This window comes from Staurois parvus, unplaced genomic scaffold (assembly GCF_062004578.1).
Source record: "Staurois parvus isolate SC_StPar_1 unplaced genomic scaffold, SC_StPar_1.0 ptg000750l, whole genome shotgun sequence".
NCBI classification, from domain to species: domain Eukaryota; kingdom Metazoa; phylum Chordata; class Amphibia; order Anura; family Ranidae; genus Staurois; species Staurois parvus.
The window spans coordinates 835,271-856,283 of record NW_028318546.1 but is presented as its reverse complement, the minus strand read 5'-3'; the positions used below and the strand labels follow the sequence as shown (position 1 = coordinate 856,283).

Below are 21,013 nucleotides of genomic sequence, written 5' to 3'. Positions count from 1 at the left end.
AATTGTTCCATGGAGTGAGAGGTGCTCCTATAGAGGGGCTGGCACCCACTGTGGGAGGAGAACCAATAAAAGGACTAACAGGAGGCATTTGAGTGGCACTATTTCTTTCCATATACAACCAGTGTTTTATAAAAGTGTGCAAGAATATGATTGCAACAGTTTTTTCTACTGCATTGGATCCCATCAATACAACAAGCCCTAACCAATGATAATGGCTATATTGTATTATATCATTTGATTGGCTGTTTACTAGAGTCTCTACTGTGTAAAGAGATCTTGATGCCCCCAATGCCAGTTTCATCAAGGGGTAAAACAGCGATTAGCAGAAACAAAATTTATCTATTTGCTAGTTCTACAAGAAAGGATCAGACCCTGATGTTAACCATAAAGTGACCCATGTCACCCAATCTGGATGACATTGGTAGACTTTTTGTTACGGTTCTGGGTAGTGACATAGGTCATGTTTAGTTATTTCTGAACCATGTTTCGCCTAAATTTCCCATTTGGCATTGGCCACCTGAAAGGGAAGGAAGGGCGGGGGCCACAAATAAAAAAATAACTTAAAACATTTAGATAAGGGGTGGGAGGAAGGTTCAGTTCAGATGTGCCTCTTCTTGTAAGTGGAACATCATTTCTTGAGGGCCCAGTCTTGACATTATTTTTAGGCAAACAACTATATCTGTTGCCCTGTAGCCCAATATACATACATATCTATATTACAATGAAATATAAGTAATTAGTAAAGCACTGCTCACCTGATGTCTTGTTCTTGTTTAATTAGGCCAGATCCATACTTTGAATGTAGGCTATAGCAGGAGTGTTCATCCTCCAAAGTTCTGAAATTCCATAGACAGTTGTATTGAAATACTATATTGCATGCATTTGAGCTTTTTTGCATAAGCACGTCAAAGAGCTATGGAAATGTGTTTTTTTTGTACATTTAAAGCTCTTTAAAATGCAGTAGTGCAAAAATCAAATAATGAACCAAGATCAGCAAAGTATACAAATGGCTAAAATTCTCTAGTCTAACTCCAAATTTTAAATACCAAGGTATATCAAATACCTATGCAGGCTTAGAACTGTAACTCTCTTTGTTTACAAACGGTTTAGTTGAGAATATAAGTCAGAAGACTTCAGTAACAACAGCGATGTAGCATCAAAAAAAGGACAAGAATAATTACCAACATCAACATAGTATAGATACATTAGAAGGCATGGGTATCTTACATTGCTGGGTAAAAAGAAAACAAAAAAAGCATACAGAAAAGTGCATGGCAAAAAATTAACTACATTGTCATAGAAAAAAAATGATAAAATCACAGTAAATATGGATGTTGATTGGATTTCCAAGAATCCCATTTAGCATTAAAAAGGTGCATAGTATTTTAGCGTCTAAGGATTTTTTGCCATTAGCATAATGCTATCAATTCAGTCAACAATAAGGGAGAAAAGAATGAAAGAAAATTTCCTTTGTAGGGCTATAGCCCAAAGGACTGCAATGCATAAGCTTTAAATGAAACTTTATGATTAAGTCTAATTGACAAAACATGTCAAAGTGAAGTGACGTTAGACGCACAGATGAACCAGAAGTGATCGAGCGGCCATTTTGGATCCTGGAAATCTCTATTTGAGACACAGGAGAGGATCTGCTGAGGATTTCCGGAGGTCTGGCTGGGCTGATTTCTTTTTTGATGAAAATTTTAAAGATGAAGATATATGTAAGCACATAAATAAAGTATATTCTGTTTAAGTTTTTACGGAATTACGCTATTGTGGTTTCATTTATGGTGGGCATCGTTTGGAGACTGATGTGGAGAGGAGTATAATACTGTGGCTGTGAAGATCCCTCTGGAGGAACGTATTATTTATCAGTACCCTGCCTGGAGGATTACTAAGCTTGTGTTTATATATTTTTTGGTAAGGGTATCTATTTTGCACACTCTAGAAGTGGACATGTTTTTCACAGTTTTTTTATCACTAGATTGTTTCACGGGCATGTGTTTACAGAGCTATTCACTTTACCATATAGTGATCACGAGTGTTTTTGTGTGAATCACATGCGTTATGGAATGAATAATTCAAGTTGTTAAGGATAATACACTATGTGCGTTTTCCTTTCTTTTTTTTGAGGTTTTTTTGGTTTCAGAAATTACTTTGGAGGCTGTCTTCACCTGGAGGTTGATTTTGAGATTTTGAATGACTTCGATATTTTGAAGGACTAATTTATTATTTTGGGACTTGTGTGTTTTTTGTTTTTGATTTGAGCACTTATTATATTTGTATTTATACTTGGCATACTAAGCATATTTCATAAGATTATCACACTTTTTTGGGTTTAAAGTGTTTATATGCGTTTTGGGGAAATTTGTGAATAAAGGAAGGGTACACTGTATTTGATTCTCATTATTTTGCACTAGGGGGGTTTATTTGTATTTATACTTGGGATACTAAGCATACTTCATAAGATAAATTAAACTCTCTTCATGATGTGAAACCCCTGGAAGGGGTGCAAAAAGAGGGCACATAGAGGAGATCAAATGAAGCGTATGACTGGTAGTTTTGGAGGCAATCTCATTAATATTGCGCCATATAGGTTGTATATAGTACTGTAACTCAAGCTTTGAACAAAAAGAGTTTCAGTTGAAATTAGCTGCACAATCAATGCCAGTCACCATGTGCTTTGCATTTGGGCGTATTAGGTCAGCTGACTTAATAGTTCAACTATTAACACCATGTTTAGGAAAAAACTAAAACACCAGAATATGATAACTTAATCAGTTATACAAGTGCATATATATAAAATCCAAATAAATATGAAACAAAATGTGATATGTTGGAACCTCTGGGATAACTCCTCTTATGAGTCATCTAACTCTTCCATTAAACCCCAGAATGTTGCTTACTAATTCAAATTCTGTTGCAGATTTAATGTTACAGACCTTGATACATGTTTCAGTAACATTTGAATTATTTCTCAAGCCCTATAATGGGCAAAGTTGATTTCTAAGTCATTTCACAATGACTGTTTTTATCCCTGTTATGTTCCTTTCAAGTTTATACCATACATAAGTATATTCACATTTACTCATGTGATTTTTGTCTACATACATTTAGGTTAAAAGGCATGCTTGTATACCACGGTTGTAAAATCTGGCATTTTCTTGTCTTTACTAAGGAATTTTGCTCCTATTGGACACTCTCTTTCAATTTCTAAACTTATTATCATTGTCCGTATAATAGGGCATATGCTAGTGACTCTTTAGGGACGTGCAGACGATTCTCCCTTTTCTCAACCATGCCATTTATATGACCATTCTGTATTATATGCTTCAGTTTTGTAATTTGTTTTTTCATTGTACTGTAAACTTTAATAAAACTTACAATTACAAAAAAAAAAGTGTCCAAAGATTTCAGTGGGTGTAAGACTCTTTTTAAATAATAACATAATAGTCCCAAATATTATCTCATACAAAAGTCCCAAATAGTTCTCCAAATCAGTGTCAGTGCTTTAAAAGTGTAAGTAAAGTCAATAGTGTGAATTCCACACTTCATTCCATCACCACAAGTGCACATGACTCCCACCATGAGTACCACTCACCAGATGGTTATGCCTCACGTAAAAATGATCAGCATAAATCGCTCTAGCTGGATTCCTTCCTATAGCGGTCCTTCAGCACTCAGTTCCTCAAAAGTTAGGAAGAAAAAGAACTCTGATTGCAGTGCATTACTGTAAAACCACTTAAAATGTAATAATCTTCCATTTCAGTACTCACAAGCAAGTTAAAAACATCCTTTTAATTTCTGAAGAACCAACCCACACAAATTGTGAAAGCTACAGTGGGGCAAAAAATTTAGTCAGCCACCAATTGTGCAAGTTCTCCCACTTAAAAAGATGAGAGAGGCCTGTAATTGGCATCATAGGTAGACCTCAACTATGAGAGACAAAATGAGAAAAAAAATCCAGACAATCACATTGGCTGATTTGGAAAGAATTTATTTGCAAATTATGGTAGAAAATAAGTATTTGGTCACCTACAAACAAGCAAGATTTCTGGCTCTCACAGACCTGTACCTTCTTCTTTAAGAGGCTCCTCTGTCCTGCACTCATTACCTGTATCAATGGCACCTGTTTAAACTTGTTATCAGTATAAAAGACACCTGTCCACAACCTCAAACACCTCAAGAGTTAATTTGACCTGATTTTCCATTCATATTGAATTGTATAGATACAAAAACAGTTCAGGCAAAACCTAAAACATTTGGGTTGATTTACTAAAGGTTGTCCATTTTGCAAGGGAACAAGCAGGCGAAGGGAAGAATGCTCAAATATGTGCAAGGAAATTTTTTTAAAAAACAGCATATTTGTTTGCACATGATTAGATGAAGGAAGTCAGCAGAGTTTCGCCTCATTCACTAAGCTCTGGGGAAAATGTAGTCACAATGTTTAACTTCATTGGCAAAGGGAACAGTCTATTTGCCTTTGGAATCACTTGGAGAACAAAACCACTCAGGTCAAATCAAATGGCCAGGCAAAGCACTGAGCCAATTACATGGTTCACTTTAATCAATGATTATATAGAATGCCTCCATTGCTGCAATGTTTATAATGAAGCAGCAGTTTTTCAATTGGACATATAACTGCAAATTATCTTCTTTAGAAATGACATTTGTTATATCATTATTAACAAATGACTGGTAGTCAGCTCATATGCACTGCAAACCAGTTTGCAAAATCTCATTTCAAAAAAGAGCATTTAAAGGTGGGATATGTTCTTCACATATTCTTAAACTTACCCAATTTTCTGAAATTCCTTTTTGTAGGTATCCCACACATATCGAATCTTCTGTACCCGAATGAATTTTACCTTTAGAGAGATATTTTCATTTTAGCATTAAAATTCTTATCACCTGCTTGTAAACGTGGCAAAAATTATCTGACCCATGTGCTATGTTATGTCACTTGTTTACTTGGTAAAATGTCTAGCTACTGTATTGGGTGTAACAATACACTTGTTCTACAGAGAGTAATAAAACACTATCATAGTTTGTACAATGTAACACTGGATTTTGTAAAGTTTGTAGTAAATTACCTCATTAGTCAGAGTAGTGGGATTTTGATATGAGATTATTCATATTAATTTGCATGTGCCTTACCATTACTATTATGATAATTATGATAATTATTATTAGTAGTAGTAGTATTTTACTTAAAGAGTATGTTTAACCTGAACATTTCATATTCCTGATATGTGCCTGCTGTACCATGTACTTGTATTTGTATTGCTTCCCTGGTGTTCTTGCTTTCTCTGCTTTCCTATTAAAACTAACTACACTAGGCATAAGAGCACAGCATGATCAATTCTCTAGCTGTGCTTTGATATCAGCGTGCTGTCCTCCAATGATAAGACTTTTGCTCACATGCCCCCCATGCACACCCATTCACTGGGAAGTTCAGTGTGCTGCTGTTTCTCCACCTCAAGCTCTTTGTTCTCATCTGCATAAGGAGTTTAGAGGGTAGTGATCATTTATAAAACAGGGAAAAAAAAGGTATTCATAATGTTTTTTATATCTATACACAAATGTTTTGCCTTTCATTTCTATTTTAAATGAATGGGTTGTTTTACAAGAGGAGGATTTACATGCATATTAAAGTGGTTCTAAAGGCAGAAGTTTTTTTACCTTAATGCATCTCTGCATTAAGGTAAAATGCTTTATGTGTGCAACTCCTCAGCCCCTCTGTATACATACATGATCCCAATCTCAATCCAGTGCTGTTCCAGAGAGCAATGGCTCTCTTGGCTCTCTCCCTCGCTGGCTCAGAGGCAGCAGTGGGAGTCATTGGCTCCTTCTGTTGCCAATCACAGCTTGTGAGGAGGGATCGGGAGGCAGAGCCAAGCTAGTCTCTGTGTATCAATGAACACACAGAGTGTGGTTCAGAAGCGATCCTTAATGAGTGACCTCATAGTAATTGGCTTGCTATAGAGACACTCAGAAGAGGGGAGGAGTCAGATGCACCAGCATGGGACCCAAGAAGAGGAGGATCAGGGCTGCTCTGCACAAAACCATTACACAGGTAAGTATGACATGTTTGTTATTTTTTAAAAATAAAACATCTTTTCCATTACAATCACTTTAATAAATTATTAGATGGGTTATTTTTAGTCTTGCAGAGCAACCCACATTTAGCAGTTGATCTTTGAATGAGCCCTCAACTTAATATTATGTTATATTTTTAAAATAGAAGAAAAGAATCTGCTAATTGGAAGAATTAATTTCGTAGAATTGAATGTAAAGGATACATTAACCTATGGGAACTTGTTACATGCTCCACCCATTTTTAGGGTGGAACATGTAACATGTTCCCAATTCTGCAGCCGCTACCCGACCAATCGTAACAGAAGTACGAGGAGAAGTTCCCCGTATTAGCTCTCACTTTGTAAAAAGAGCGCAGCCGTGCAGGGCTCCACCCACATGGCCACATCATTCATGCACAGTGTTCTGTGAATGAGTAAACTACAAGTCCCAACAACCTTAGCAGCACTGTAGAGCGCTGTGGTAGTTCATTGAATCTTCCTGACAGTATATCTGGTTATACGTGCCACACACTAAATAGTAAAGCGCTAAAAGATACCAAAAAAAGTAAACCCCATATACACCTCATAAATACTATCTGAACCAATAATAATAAATACCATACAGTGATAAAAAATATAATATGTCTATCGGTGGGATAACTTAAATAAATAAATATCTCATACATAAACTGACCATAAATACCTCATAATATATAAATACGTGATAAAAAATAGAGATAACAATAGATATTCCCTTAATTAATCCTCAAATAAATCAGTGATATGGAATCGACATTCATAATCATACTAATTCATAAATAATAAATAATGAAAGTGTAACTATCCGTGATGAAATGTGACAAACCTATGAGAATAAATAAACTGTGATTCTTCATCAAATATATACATGATTTACCACAGAATTTATGAATCACGTACCGTATTTTTCGCCGTATAAGACGCACCTGACCATAAGACGCACCTAGGTTTTAGAGGCAGAAAACAGGAAAAAAAAATTCTGCACTAATGGACTGCAGACACAGTACAGGAGATGACCAGAGACTGCGGACAGCACAGGGATGACCAGAGACTGCAGACAACACAGGGATGACCAGAGACTGCGGACAGCACAGGTATTTATGGTCAGTTTATGTATGAGATATTTATTTATTTAAGTTATCCCACCGATAGACATATTATATTTTTTATCACTGTATGGTATTTATTATTATAGGTTCAGATGGTATTTATGAGGTGTATATAGGGTTTACTTTTTTTGGTATCTTTTAGCGCTTCACTATTTAGTGTGTGGTATTTATGACTTATTGGTTAAGGCAGAGTGATAGCAGCTGTTAGGATAGGGACGCATCCATATTAAGCGCAGGTGGACATTCCCATTTATATCTGCTTATACGTACAACCTGTACTGTCACATGGGGCCGTGGGATGAGGAATGCCCTGGCCGCAGCTGATTAGGCATTTATTTGGTGGCAGTGTCAGCTTTTTTCTGAGTTTGGTCTGAACTAAATTTTAGATCAGAACCATGCTCATCACTAATTAGAAATTGTAAGTATACAAACATATGGGATATTTAGCATGTATTTTGCCAGTTGAGGTGAAGCAAAGTTCATGGTGTTGGAACAGCAGTAAACATACTGGACTCATGATGGATGAACCTTATCAAAGATAAGATGGGTCTGGCTGAGTTTGATTAAACATTGTGGATAAGTTATGAATTATTCAGACTGCAAGTGGGGATTTTAAGTAGAAGGAAGAACAGATAAAGACATATTTTTAATCAAGCACTGTAATAAACACAATTTAATAGAGATATAGCAATATTGAAATAATTAAATTTGGCTTATTGTATGGTAAATATCAAATGTTATGTTTAGCAACAGTGACATAAGATTTGGTGGTAAAATTATATCATGTTCTATATGGTACTATTATTTAATTTGTTATAAAAAGGGCCTGCAAACGTCTTGTAGCACCCTCCTAGTTAGGTGCCAGGCCAGGTACTGAATATTTAGTTTGGCTCACTGTACCCAGTGAGGCTAAAATTCTGTTGGCATTTATAGTTAAATGTTAGTGTATGTAGATTTAGTTTAGCTCACTGTAACCATTGAAGCTGGGTTTAATTAATTTTGTCTGGTCTGTGTTCTAGGGGCTGCATGGTTGTTTGTTTCTCCCTGTTCACCTGGAGGAATTCTGAGAATTAGAAGTGGGAGCATATTAATCAGCAGCTTAGTATTTATGTATCCCCAGCCAATCACTAGGATGACCAGCCTAGAGGATACTGGGAAAAAACATAAATACTCTGAAGCAGGGGACATCCTCATTTTCTTCTTCCTAAGAGGAAATCATCGCTTATGGGCTCGTGTTCCTCTCCTGGGCACCCTGCCATGTGCTTGTCCAATGAAGGTCTCAGCTGGAAGGCTGGACAGCCTGGGATCAATATTTGCTGCTGCAGGTTGGCTGGGTGGGCTGTTATCTGAGGATCTAGTCTGGCACCACTTGGAAAAGCTGCCTATAGAATACTTGTAGGAGGCAACTGTTTATCCAGAGATGTTCTGAAAGTACAGACTGGAAGAGATCCTATAGACTGATTGCCACCATCCCCTCTTGTGTGCTAGAAGGCCATACAGGTGTTTGCTAAGAAATTTGCTATGAAGAGCCTAGCTGATCCATTCCGCAGGAAGGGGGCTTTTGCTAGGACTGTTTACCGAGGAAGTCTGAACCTCCTCACTACTGCATTGTAAAACCTGTCTGCTTTCTGCTACACAGGGACAGTGTTCCAAGAGTTCTAATTTTCAAGCAGCAAGTTTAGTGACCTTTAAAATTCATTACAGCAAGTTACTAGGCATCGTGATTGACATTGGATCTTCTTCGGGGGACATTTTTTTAATTTTTATTTTTAATAAAGGACTTGTCAAAGACCGTCTCCTGTCTTTTTTTTACACTAGACTTTTTTTTGTGAATGGGTAGCAGTACCATATACCCATACTCATTCACATGGGGGAGCAGGATCTGGAGGCCCCCTTGTTAAAGGGGGCTTCCAGATTCCGATAAGCCCCCCGCCACAGACTTCCACAACCATCGGCCAGGGTTGTGAGGAAGAGGCCCTTGTCCTCATCAACATGGGGTCAAGGTGCTTTGGGGGGGAGCCCATGTTGAGGGCATTTGGTCTGGTATGGTTCAGGAGGGGGAGCTCGCTTGCCCCCCCCCCCTTTTCCTGACCTGCCGGGCTGCATGCTCGGATAAGGGTCTGGAATGGATTTTGGGGAGGACCCCCATGCCATTTTTAAAAAAAACGATTTGCTGTGGGGGGTTCCCATCAAAATCTATACTAGACCCCAAGGGCTTGGTATGGATGGGAGGAGGGACCCCATGCTGTTTTTTAAAAAAATGTTTTTAATTGCAGGGCAATGCTGACAATTCTGTTGACATTCAGCTGTCAGCAGGGAACCCCACTGACAGCTGAAACATGAATTAATATTTCACTACTAAAATACCGCATGACTTAATAATATAACTCATGAGGTATTTTAGTAACTGAGCGGTATCTTACCACATACTCAGATGCAGTAAGATACCGCTCAATAAATTGTCCCTGTTCAAAGTTCATGGTCGAACTTTCAAAAAGTTTGAATGTTCAACCACAAAGCGAACAGGGGGGGTGTTCAGCCCATCACTATTTGTAATTAAAAGTGTGTAAGTGTAATAAGGAATTAAGTGTGTAAGTCTGTGTAAGAAATGTATGTCAATTGATGTGAAGACATGTAAACTCATTTCTCATGTGCCTGAAACCCCTCTAATGTTTACTAGCAATCATCTTAACACTTCCTTCCGCTCACCTTTCATATCTGTCAAGTCTTTCTGTAATGCATCTGCATTCATAGCATCCCTTCCTATCAGGAAAACCATAAAAACTATACAGTAGATATAAGTTTCCAGATGTGCATGCATAGACAGGTAGCAGTCCTTTTGCATGGGAAGTCATCAAGATTGATATAATTGACGGACTCTTCCTATGTAAATTCTATTCAAAAGGTCAATGTAAACTGTAATGAGAAAAATGTCAATTGGGCAAATGGACAATTGGTTGTTTTAGGAAGAAACAAGGGTTGTAAACTCAACAGATGGCCTCAATTGTTTTTTTCAATGACTACAGTCAGGGCCTTTTCATCTTGTTTAACCTCCCTGGCGGTATGATTATTTCAGATTTTTGGTGCTGAAAGCAGTACCATTATTTTGCATGGAAATTTGGCGTTTTATATTGTAGGCCTGTAATTCTTAGGAATAAGAGTCTAGTAAACATCCCGGGTAGGATAAAACTTGAAACACGAAATCATAAATTATAATTTAATAAATAATCATAAAAAATAATAATATAATAATATATGTAATTCAATAATATAATCAAACCAAAAACACTGAAATTTGAAATATAGCGCCAAGTTCGCACATCACTGAGCAAAGTTGCAAAATTGTTTTCAGTGTCTGATGACGAATTTCCCCACGAATCATTATCATTCAAATCTGCAAGTAGTTCTAATTTACTATCGCTGTTCTCTAGCTGGTCTACTTTTGACCTAAAGGGACGCTTTTTGGACGCCATGGATATTTCTAAGTTTCCAGGTAGAAAGAACAGTAAAAATGCAGGCAGGGCACAGGACAAAGCACTAGGGACAAAATGTATGTGAAATGATTTGGTACAGTAATGTTTTACTATGTGATTTTTGGGAATGTCACTTTTTGTCATTTTCAAATTTCCCGCCGTTCCGTCCCCGTACGTACAGACGTTCGCAGAGAATGGAACCCAGATGACAGATGCCGGCATCCTCCGGATTACATTGCCGGGGACACTGCAGGAGGGACATCACAGGAGCGCAGGACAAGGTAAGTGACAGAGGGATCGCAGAGCAGCGCCGCATGGTAAGCCCGAGTGTAGCTCGGGGTTACCGCTTGTGGTACTGAAACTTTACCCCGAGCTACACTTGGGAATACCGCCAGGGAGGTTAACAAGCTTGCATTCCACACCTGTCTTAGCAAAACTAATAATTGCATTTTATTATTAGTGATCGCTATTATTTACAACACTAACCAATGTGAGAAAGCTGTGAGCTGCATAGATGGTGCAATCTCCAGCATTGTTTGTCCCAAAAGTCATAGTGCCCAGAATCAGTATCCTCCTGACAGCTGAGAACTCAAAATCTGGTGCAGCTGTGCATGGTAGCCAATCAACTTCTAATTTCAGCTTGTTCAGTTAAGCTTTAACAATAAAACCTGGAAGCTGATTGGTTTCTATGTAGAGCTGCACCAGATTTTGCATGCTTCAGCTTTAGTAAATAACCCCCATTGTGTTCATTCAGAAAAGAAGGGGGCTGGTAAATGTGACATATTTACCAGACCTTTCCCGCATTCTGCCAGCTGCAGCTGCCAGCGGGAAGGAGGAGAGAGAAGACGGCAGCACTGCAGGGGTGCTGGCACACAGGGGGGCCTAGGCAGCAGGGGGAAACATATGGTGCACAAGGAGAGTGATGGGTGCAAGGGTAGGGGTAATTACTGGAACCAATCCCCTGTATGGACCTCTCTTTCAGCTGCTCTAGAGAGAGCCATACAAGAGATTGGTTCCAGTAACTGCCTGCCCCCACAAGTTGATCACCATCCCTGCCCACATCCGATTTGCCTATCTGTATCGGCCCCCCTGAAGGTCTTGTCCCTGTACAGGAGGACTGGTGGTACCCACTTATCCATGGCCCTGACACTAGAGACAAGAGTCAGTAACTATAAACTGTACTGGATTTATTGTGTTGTCTGGTTCTGCAACAGCAGCAAGATCTTCAATTAGTTTGTCTTATTGTTACAACTAGAGTTCCTGCTAGAAAATAGGACTGATGTGGGAGGTCATGGTTAGGCAGAGTATTATGATGCTTAATATAAGTGTTATCCCAGATAAGTAAGAACCAGTTGGCAATGATTAGGAAGCTTTAGCTTATTTTTTATGTCAGTTATTTGACAACATTAGGTAACTATCAGGTTAATGATATTCTATAATAGTTTTTAAAAGCATCCTAATAACAATGAAGTAGGTGGAAGCAAAAGGTGAGAACTCTAGAGCAGCTTTGTAATCTTTCTATACAAAGTACTGCATTTGTTGCTGAAATGGATTAATGGAAACTGACGTAAGCTTGTATCAGTGCATGGAAAAGCAGATAAATTGGCATACAAAAACATATAAAAATGAAGGTTGGACTTCACCAGCACCACGTAATATGTTGGCATTTGACAAACAAAGAATAACAATACTTTATCTTTCCTGATACCCAGCTGAATATTCTAGTTAATGATCCTCAGACTTATTTTACTGTATACTGCAATAAAAAGTACCTGGCTAGAATGGGAACAATCTGGGCAGTTATCCTTCTACAATGTTGCACTCTTCTGCCAAGTCAATCAGGTTTGTCTTTCTGGCAAACAAAGAACTTCTTATTACCCGTTCATATCATGCCAAGATTTCTAAATCATGTTAGGTTAAGCCAGGTTACACCTTAATATCCATAGGGCTGACACAATTATACTTATCAGAATGCCTGTGACTGTTATAAAAGCTTTTGTTGCACTCATATCTTAGAAAAACAATCATGATCTTTACCTTGGTATGAGAAAAAAGTGTTTTCTGGCATGTCGTTGTGTTGTACACACACTTGATATGAAATAGTAACAAATATTTTGTTCAAGAAATCTACCGTATGTAGATAAGAGTCACAAACAAAACACCCCAGATTGGCAGTCACTGTATTACACTGCACAATTTTCATCTGTGCAGGGGTGTTTCTAGGATTTTAAAACACCTGGGTCATGCTTGGGCACCCTGAGAAGAGAAATTATGTAAATGGGGAGTGTGATCAAATTGTGCTAACAATGGGGGGTCTTAAAGAGGTATGGTTAAATGAAAATCTTAGCTTACTCTGGTCTGGGTCAGGAGTAAGTAATGCACAGATAGCAGGGTTCAGGAGTTAATGCACAGAGTGTAGAGGACAGAAGTGCATATCACATAGAGTGCAGGTGTCAAGAATAAGTAATGCACTAAGTACATGGGTCAGGAGTGCGTAACACACATAGCGCAGAGGACGGCAGTATGTATCGTACAGTGTTCAAGAGTAAGTAATTAACAGTTTGCAGGGCACAAGAGTAAGAAATGCAGCAACTACACTAGAAAGCATGCACTCTAAAAAATAATGTTTTGGCTCAACAAAAAAAATTAACGCAACAGTTTGCATCAAGCTTTTTAAGTTATGACAATGTCTGGTGAAATTAAGTTGAAGCAACAAACTACATTGCATTGAGGTAATTAGCTTTTCTGATAGAAATGAATGCATTTTTATTTACCGCCAACTTAATTACTGGCATTATAAACACATGTTTTTAAGTTGAGTACTTAAACATATTAAGTTAATTCAAATAGTTTTTCCAGTTTTTATAAGAAACCTTCAAGTCACGTGTACTTAATAGCTACAATTATGAGCAAGTTTTTTAAAGTTAAAAAGCAGTTAAAAATCAAGTTGATCCAAATTGATTTTCTGTATTAGTTTTTAGCTTTGTTTTTTTTATACTAGCTTTCAAAAATGAATTAATCAGTTTAGGCTTACACTAGAATGTGTTGCAGAAACCCCGCAATCTGTGTGCATTTCGCGCACCGCATTCAAATCGCACTACCCTTGCAGTCTGCAGTGGATGTCAGTGTTGCAAACACAGTGCATTTGCCGGCACCAGATTGCATGGTACAAAACAAAACATGCAATCTGGTTGCACTGTGGTTCAAAAATTGGTGCATGCATGTCTTGGGTGCGATGTGGTGTGATTTGAGCTCATTCAAAATGAATGGGCTGAAATTGCATTACACTGAACCACATGTGAATTGCACAGGAATGTGTTGCAGTTCCTTTGTGATTCACATGCACTTCATTGTGTGAACCAAGGCCCAACAATCCAATTGTTAAACAATTGACATTTTTTGCACACCAAAATCAAATCCTTAAAGTTGTACTGATGAATGAGTAAGCACTTTGCATTAAGATTTTTTTAATATTGTCTGTCTGGTGCAGAAACTGTTTCTCTACAAGACCTTTGCTATATTGTGCAACAAATTGTGGCAATATAGTGAAGCTATTGGAGGATATTGAAAGTTGATATTTTGTGAGCTTTCTTACAATTTGCTATATTCTTTCCGCATTACCCTGCGACAACCATTTTGTGAATTGAAATAAAAGTGAAAAATGTCATCTGAGTATGACTGTGCTATGGAACACATACGTTCTTCAGAGAATACTGTACTTGAGACCCATTACTTTAGCACTGGCTTTCAGTCCATCAAGTTCAAGGAACAGTTTTTGAAACAACTGAGACTTGATTTGTGTTAAGTGAATGGGGGTGGAGACTTGCAATGCAGCTCTCAATGTAGAGCAAAATTAAGTTACCAAGTCAAATTTATTAAGGTACCTTAACTTAAATTTCATTGTACAACAATGAATGCAGAAATGTAACTGTACATGACACACAATATTAAGTTGATGTAATTTCCAACATTATCATTTCAACACAACTCATGAAAGTAGGTTTTTAAATGAAAAAGTTTATTTAAACCAATAAATTAGGATTTTTATCTTGGAAATACACATTTAATTAAGTGGTGCTAACAGGTTGCTTGAGTTATTTTTTAGAGTGTGGAGGAAAGTGTAGCTGAACTAAATTTACTCTCCCTTGAGAAGATATGATTAGGGGGAATATGATCACCATGTATAAATACTGGAGTTGGTATGCGGTATATAGTGACATTCGCGACAAATTCTTCACTTTAAGTTCATTGCAAATTAGAAGGGGACATGCATTGCATCTGGAAGAAAATAGGTCTAACCTTTTCATATGGGACATGCTTATTAGCAGTAAGTGCTATGAAAATGTGGTTTAGGCTTCCTTAAAACCAGTTAAAGTCAACTTAGTTAATTGTTTAAAACACTGGATGCATACCTAAAGGCAAAGAATAGAAGTGGATATTAGCAAATATAGCCAGGCTGTGGCTATATCATTATGCCATCCAGGGATATATATAGATGAGACTATGATTAATCCTGTTCCCCGTAGTGCTCAGCACTGGGACTGCTAAATCACTTCCTGTTAGCAGGGTTGATCCAGTTCTTCTGACAGCAGAGGATCTTGTGACCTGTAGTCCTATAACTAATACATACTGTATTTCTGAATGCTTATTGAACTACAACTACCAGAGAGCTGGGGAACCAGAATGTTGCTGAGAGAGCAGATATACAGTATTCTACAGCAAGGGACTGGCTCTCTCTCTTATCATGGAACTCAGAGCTGAAAACAGTGGGACAGTGGGACTCTCCTCCAGAGAAAGATTGTTTGCCTACTGCTGTGGGACTCTGCACATCAGTTCAGCAAAGCAGAGACAACGATCACCACGCCGTGATCACATCAGTGTCTCTGCATCAGGACTGTCACTATCTGGTCTTCCCACAGACATCTCTGCACACTGAACTGACAGGCTCTTAGGCTGCAACTCTGCACGTCGCTGCAAACAGCCAAGAGCTTGAGCAAGAACTCTTGTTCCTATGAGGCTGTGCTATCTATGGGATTGGTGAGCAGGTGGATATCCAACCTCTTCCTGTCATCACTCTAGAGACACGACATGCAGACACCGTTACACCTCAGTATCAGGAGAGCTTTGCTTTGAGCAGTACCTATGTCTGTCTGTTCAACTTCATTGAATTACTTATATTCAATACTGTTTATGGGCCCCACCATTGCTAGCAGAAGACAATGGACACCACCACATCAGGAACTGTAATCATAACTGGCTTCAAGTTGCAATCTCTATTTAAAGGGACCTATTTTCTTCGAATGCCATTTTATTCAAATTAGGACACTTATACCTATTTATGGCGTAGTATACATTTACATAATTCTCTGCATCCACCATTGCGGTGCTGGTGGAGTAGAGGGAGATGATAAGTCAACAAGCCTTTTCTACCCCTTCTTACTGCTGGTGTTGCAGTTTATAAGTTGAAGCTTTCTACTCATCACTGAATATTTTGTTAAAAGTTGCTAGCTGATTATTCATATTTTACCAGTGTGCTATTTTTATGTGTTAACTGGGGTTGTATATACTAAACCCATTATGTTTGGGGTCTACTTTATTGATCAAGTTTAACTTAGAGGTGTCACTAAAGAATTGTGTCTCTTTCGTTATTATTCTATACTGTTGAAATATGTCTGAACCTAGCGTGTCAGAGATGTCAGGAGCCTTGCAAGGTCAGAGCAAACACTTGGGACAAGCATTATCAAGTGGCCCCTTTTTGGGGTAGCGCCACACAAATATGACATAACACCAGAGATTGTTGATCCAAATATCCAATTGCCTTAGAAAGGAGTTTTTTATCCCCTGTTGGAGCAAATTGGACCATGTTTTTTAATATCCAATTGCCTTAGGGAATCAAAAAGGAGATTATTTTCCACTTACAATAAAAAACGTATATCCACACTGACTAGTAATACCAAGCCACTGGCACAAATAGGTAGTATATAAACCTAAAAATGATGAATTAAAGTGTTAAGTGCAGTGCTAATCAAATAATATAAAACATCAAATATAGTAATTAATACATGTGCTCAAAAAGTAAATGTCCATGCAGACAGATGAAAAAGTATTCCATGAATGTGCATCCACCAACATATAAGTGTTCTTCACACAATTCAATTTTAAATGAATCACCACCGTCTCCCAGTGAATTTTAAACTTACCAGAGATATTAGCTGCCACTACAGCAGCAACAACGCCCATATAGCCATATAAAATTGAATTGGATTGTCTACAATCAAGAACACTCTTATAAGTTGGTGGATGGATATTCACTGAATACTGTTTCATCTGTCTGCATGGACATTTACTTTTTGAGCACATTAATTAATATATTTGATGTTTTATATTATTTGATTAGCGCTGCACTTAGCAATTTTATTCTTTTCCACTATTGGAGCAATTTGGACCATCTTTTATAAGGGTTTTTTGGTCTTTGGATTAATTGTAGGTATATGGTTCTGTTTATGGAAGTTTTCTATTTATTCTCTATGGGTTTACATTTTTAGGGAATACAATGAGCATTGCCGCAAGTGAATTGATATTTTTTTTCTCTACCAGTTGAGATATACTGGTACTGCTGAGTCCAGATGTGCTTAATCCACTAATGTGAAAATGCCATTGAATGATTGTACTATAACTTACTTTAAGATCTGGTCGTCTTATAGCTCTGTTTACTGTGGAGTTTTCATCAGCTATCACAGAACATGGCGACCCACTCAGCAAATCTTTAAATTCATTTAACTTGATCCAGCGTGTTTTCTTCCTTGTGTATTTCTTCCTTTCATCCTAGATAAAATGGTGGAAATTCAGATAGATAGAGTGAAATGTCTGATAGCACAGATCCCAATCGTAGAAACCAGTGAGATTATATGTAGTTGGTGTATATAAACAGCATTTGCAGTTAATCTTTAATGTATTGCAGTTCTATGCAACAATGACAACAGAAAAATACTTACAGTTGTTCTAAGTAAAACCACATTGGCTTTCTCCAAAGAGGATGGAACACAGTTTGCCCACACGCTCCACTCTGGCTTCCAATAAAAGAGCAAGAGAAGAATCCCTCCTGACACACAGTAGCCAATCACACACAGGGCAATCCAAGGGATGCTCACTCTATAGCCAAAAATGTCCTATTGTCAAAACACAGTACACAGAAATATTTAAAAAAAATTACTGAATCAGAAATACCTGTAACAACACAAAAGAAACATGTAACTCTGTCAAACAGTATATATATACATTTTATACAAATGCAGATAAAAATCAGATAGCTGTTAATTGTTGGGACAATTTTAAATAAGAGCACCTGTGTTTTCTGTGGCAGCATTTCCGAAGTTTGTTGAAGATGTCTCAGGAACAGATGGAACTTCTCAAAGTAATCTCAAATGCTATTTAGTCCTTCATTTCACTTTGTCACCTGACTTTCCCTGACATCATGGCTAAGCCTACTCAACTGCCATTAACCTGTTCAATGTACACTATATTGCCAAAAGTATTGGGACACCCCTCCAAATCATTGGATTCAGGCGTTCCAATCACCTCCATGGCCACAGGTGTATAAAATCAAGCACCTAGGCATGCAAACTACTTCTACAAACATTTGTGAAAGAATGGGTCGCTCTCAGAAGCTCAGTGAACTCAAGTGTGGTACCGTGATAGGTTGCCACCTGTGCAGTAAGTCCCTCCGTGAAATTTCCTTGCTACTAAATATTCCACAGTCAACTTTTATTGGTATTATAACAAAGTGGAAGCAACTGGGAACAACAGCAACTCAGCCATGAAGTGGTAGGCCACATAATATGACAGATTGGGGTCAGAGCATGTAGAAGCACACAGTGTGCAGAAGTTGCCAACTGCCTACAGAGTCAATTGCTAAAGACCTACAAACTTCATGTGGCCTTCAGATTAGCACAACAACAGTGCGTAAAAAGCTTAATGGAATGGGTTTCTATGGCCGAGTAGCTGCATCCAAGCCTAACATCACCAATTGCAATGCAAAGCGCCTGATGTAGTGGTGTAAAGCACGCCGCCTCTAGACTCTAGAGCAGTGGAGACGTGTTCTCTGGAGTGACCAATCACGCTTTTCTGTTTGGCAATCTGATGGATGTGTCTGGGTTTGAGGGTTTCCAGGAGAACGGTACTTGCCTAACTGCATTGTGCCAAGTGTAAAGTTTGGTGAAGGTGGGATTATGGTGTGGGGTTGTTTTTCAGTAGTTGGGCATGGCCCCTTGGTTCCAGTGAAGGGAACTCTTAAGCAATCAGCATGCCAAGACATTTTGGACAATTTCATTCTCCCAACTTTGCGGGAACAGTTTGGGGATGGCCCTGTCCTGTTCCAACATGACTGCACACCAATGCACAAAGCAAGGTCCATAAAGACATGGATGACCAAGTTTGGGGTGGAGGAACTTGACTGAGCTGCACAGAGTCCTGATCTCAACCTGATAGAACACCTTTGGAATGATTTAGAGAAGGGACTGCAAGCCAGGCCTTCTCGACATCAGTGCCTGACCTCACAAATGTGCTTCAGGAAGAATGGTCAAACATTCCCATAGACACACTCCTAAACCTTGTGGACAGCCTTCTCAGAAGAGTTGAAGCTGTTATAGCTGCAAAGGGTGGGCTAACTCAATACTGAACCCTACAGACTAAGACTGGGATGCCATTAAAGTTCATTTGCGTGCAAAGGCAGGGGTCCCAATACTTTTGACAATATAGTGTATGTGCCTTTGCTGGCCATTGAAGCAGTTCCAGAGAGGAGTAGAATGGCAGTTGGCAGGGCTTAATGATGGTCAGGAAAGGCCAGGTCTCAGTAACAGTGAAAGAAATTTTAAAATGGGAACAGAAGAGTCTTTTCTGTAAAAATCTGTCCCACCCTCCATACAAGTTAATGATTAAGCAAATGGCAACTTGAAGCAAGTTGATGTGGGTCCGAAGAAGGTCAACTGCAGATCAACTGTATAGTCAAACATAATTAAAGAGAAACTAACACACTGATTTAAAGGTTTAAAAAAAACAAACAATTACAGTACATTCCTGGAATGCCAGAAATGCTAAGTGCCTGTTCACATCTATGCTGATTGGATGCGGTTTGAACAGCATCCAATCTGCATGACATGTGAAATACCATTGCTTCCTATGGTGCCTGTTCACATATGTCCTCTGCATGGCTGGTGTAGATTCAGTGCGGATTCAGTGCGGATTTAAAAAGAGTCATGTCCGATTTCTGAGCAGTAGCCTCAGGTTCAGGTGCGGATTACAGGCTATTGACTTCTATGGGAACCGTCCCTAAACCGCATATGTGTGAACAGGATAAGATCCTGAGCTAATTCTGTCCTGAACCTGATGTAAACCTGATGTGAACCTGTGAACAGCTATCAATTAGCTGTGAAACCTGAGCATCAATCCACACCGCATATGGTGAACCTGTTGACAGCTACTGTATCAATTAGCTGTGAAACCTGAGCATCAATCCACATATGTGTGAATCAGCTCTAAGTGTCACATTTGCTTGTGCTCTCACCCAAACTGACAAACCATCAAATGGCCACTGATCACATGAGCAGCACCCAGGGGCGGACTGACAACTCATGGGGCCCCCAGGCAATAGGGGAACATGGGGCCCCTATGTCCTTGCCCAAACTCAAAAAAGCCTATGAAAAAGTGCTAGAGGCATCTCATGGGGCCCCCCACTGACCCCGGGCCCTCGGGCAGTGCCCGAGTTTCCAAATGGTCAGTCCGCCCCTGGCAGCACCATGGCAGTTGCAGATCTAGCAGAATCTAAGATACATAGCAGATTCCTTGGCTGAAAAGGAGAGGAATGTTTAGTTCCCCCCAAACCATAGCAAAAAAAAAATTACCTCCAGGAGCTTTTAGCCGTAATTTGTTAGTATGCGCCACACATTAGCACATTATTTCAGACTTGCATACAAAGCAATCCCCTCCAGTGTTGTGAAGTTGGCTCTCCAGTCTGTCATCTGGCACTTCCATCTTTTCCTGGTCAAAGAACTTTTCAGCCACTTGATTGGTCGGGCCATGATGATGTCACTCTGCAAATGCGCATGGGAGTCGTATCATCACAGCACAGAGAACTGCTATAAATGTATGCTGCATATGTGTTGCTCAGTGTACACAAAAGCTGGGGAGAAGTGTTTATGACAGAAGAGACCAATAGGATCTCTTCTGTCATAAAAATGCTACCTGTCAGAAATATTTTACTTGTTAGGTTTAATTCCACGCTAAATACACCTGCTAAGGAACTCAGATGGAACTCAGAAAT

At 38.8% G+C, this 21,013-nt stretch overlaps 1 protein-coding gene across 1 annotated transcript in view; it reads right to left on the bottom strand.

Annotated features, from left to right (window-relative positions):
- The window catches only part of LOC149445011 (putative cation-transporting ATPase 13A4), an 88,410-nt gene that overhangs the window by 56,661 nt on the left and 10,736 nt on the right, over window positions 1-21,013 (bottom strand). Inside the window, exons 2-5 of the mRNA XM_089654289.1 lie at window positions 17,691-17,864; window positions 17,377-17,520; window positions 4,795-4,865; window positions 756-836 (exon numbers count right to left, since the gene is read on the bottom strand). Coding sequence (XP_089510415.1) covers window positions 756-836; window positions 4,795-4,865; window positions 17,377-17,520; window positions 17,691-17,864 — 470 coding nt within the window. The remainder of the gene's footprint in view (window positions 1-755; window positions 837-4,794; window positions 4,866-17,376; window positions 17,521-17,690; window positions 17,865-21,013) is intronic.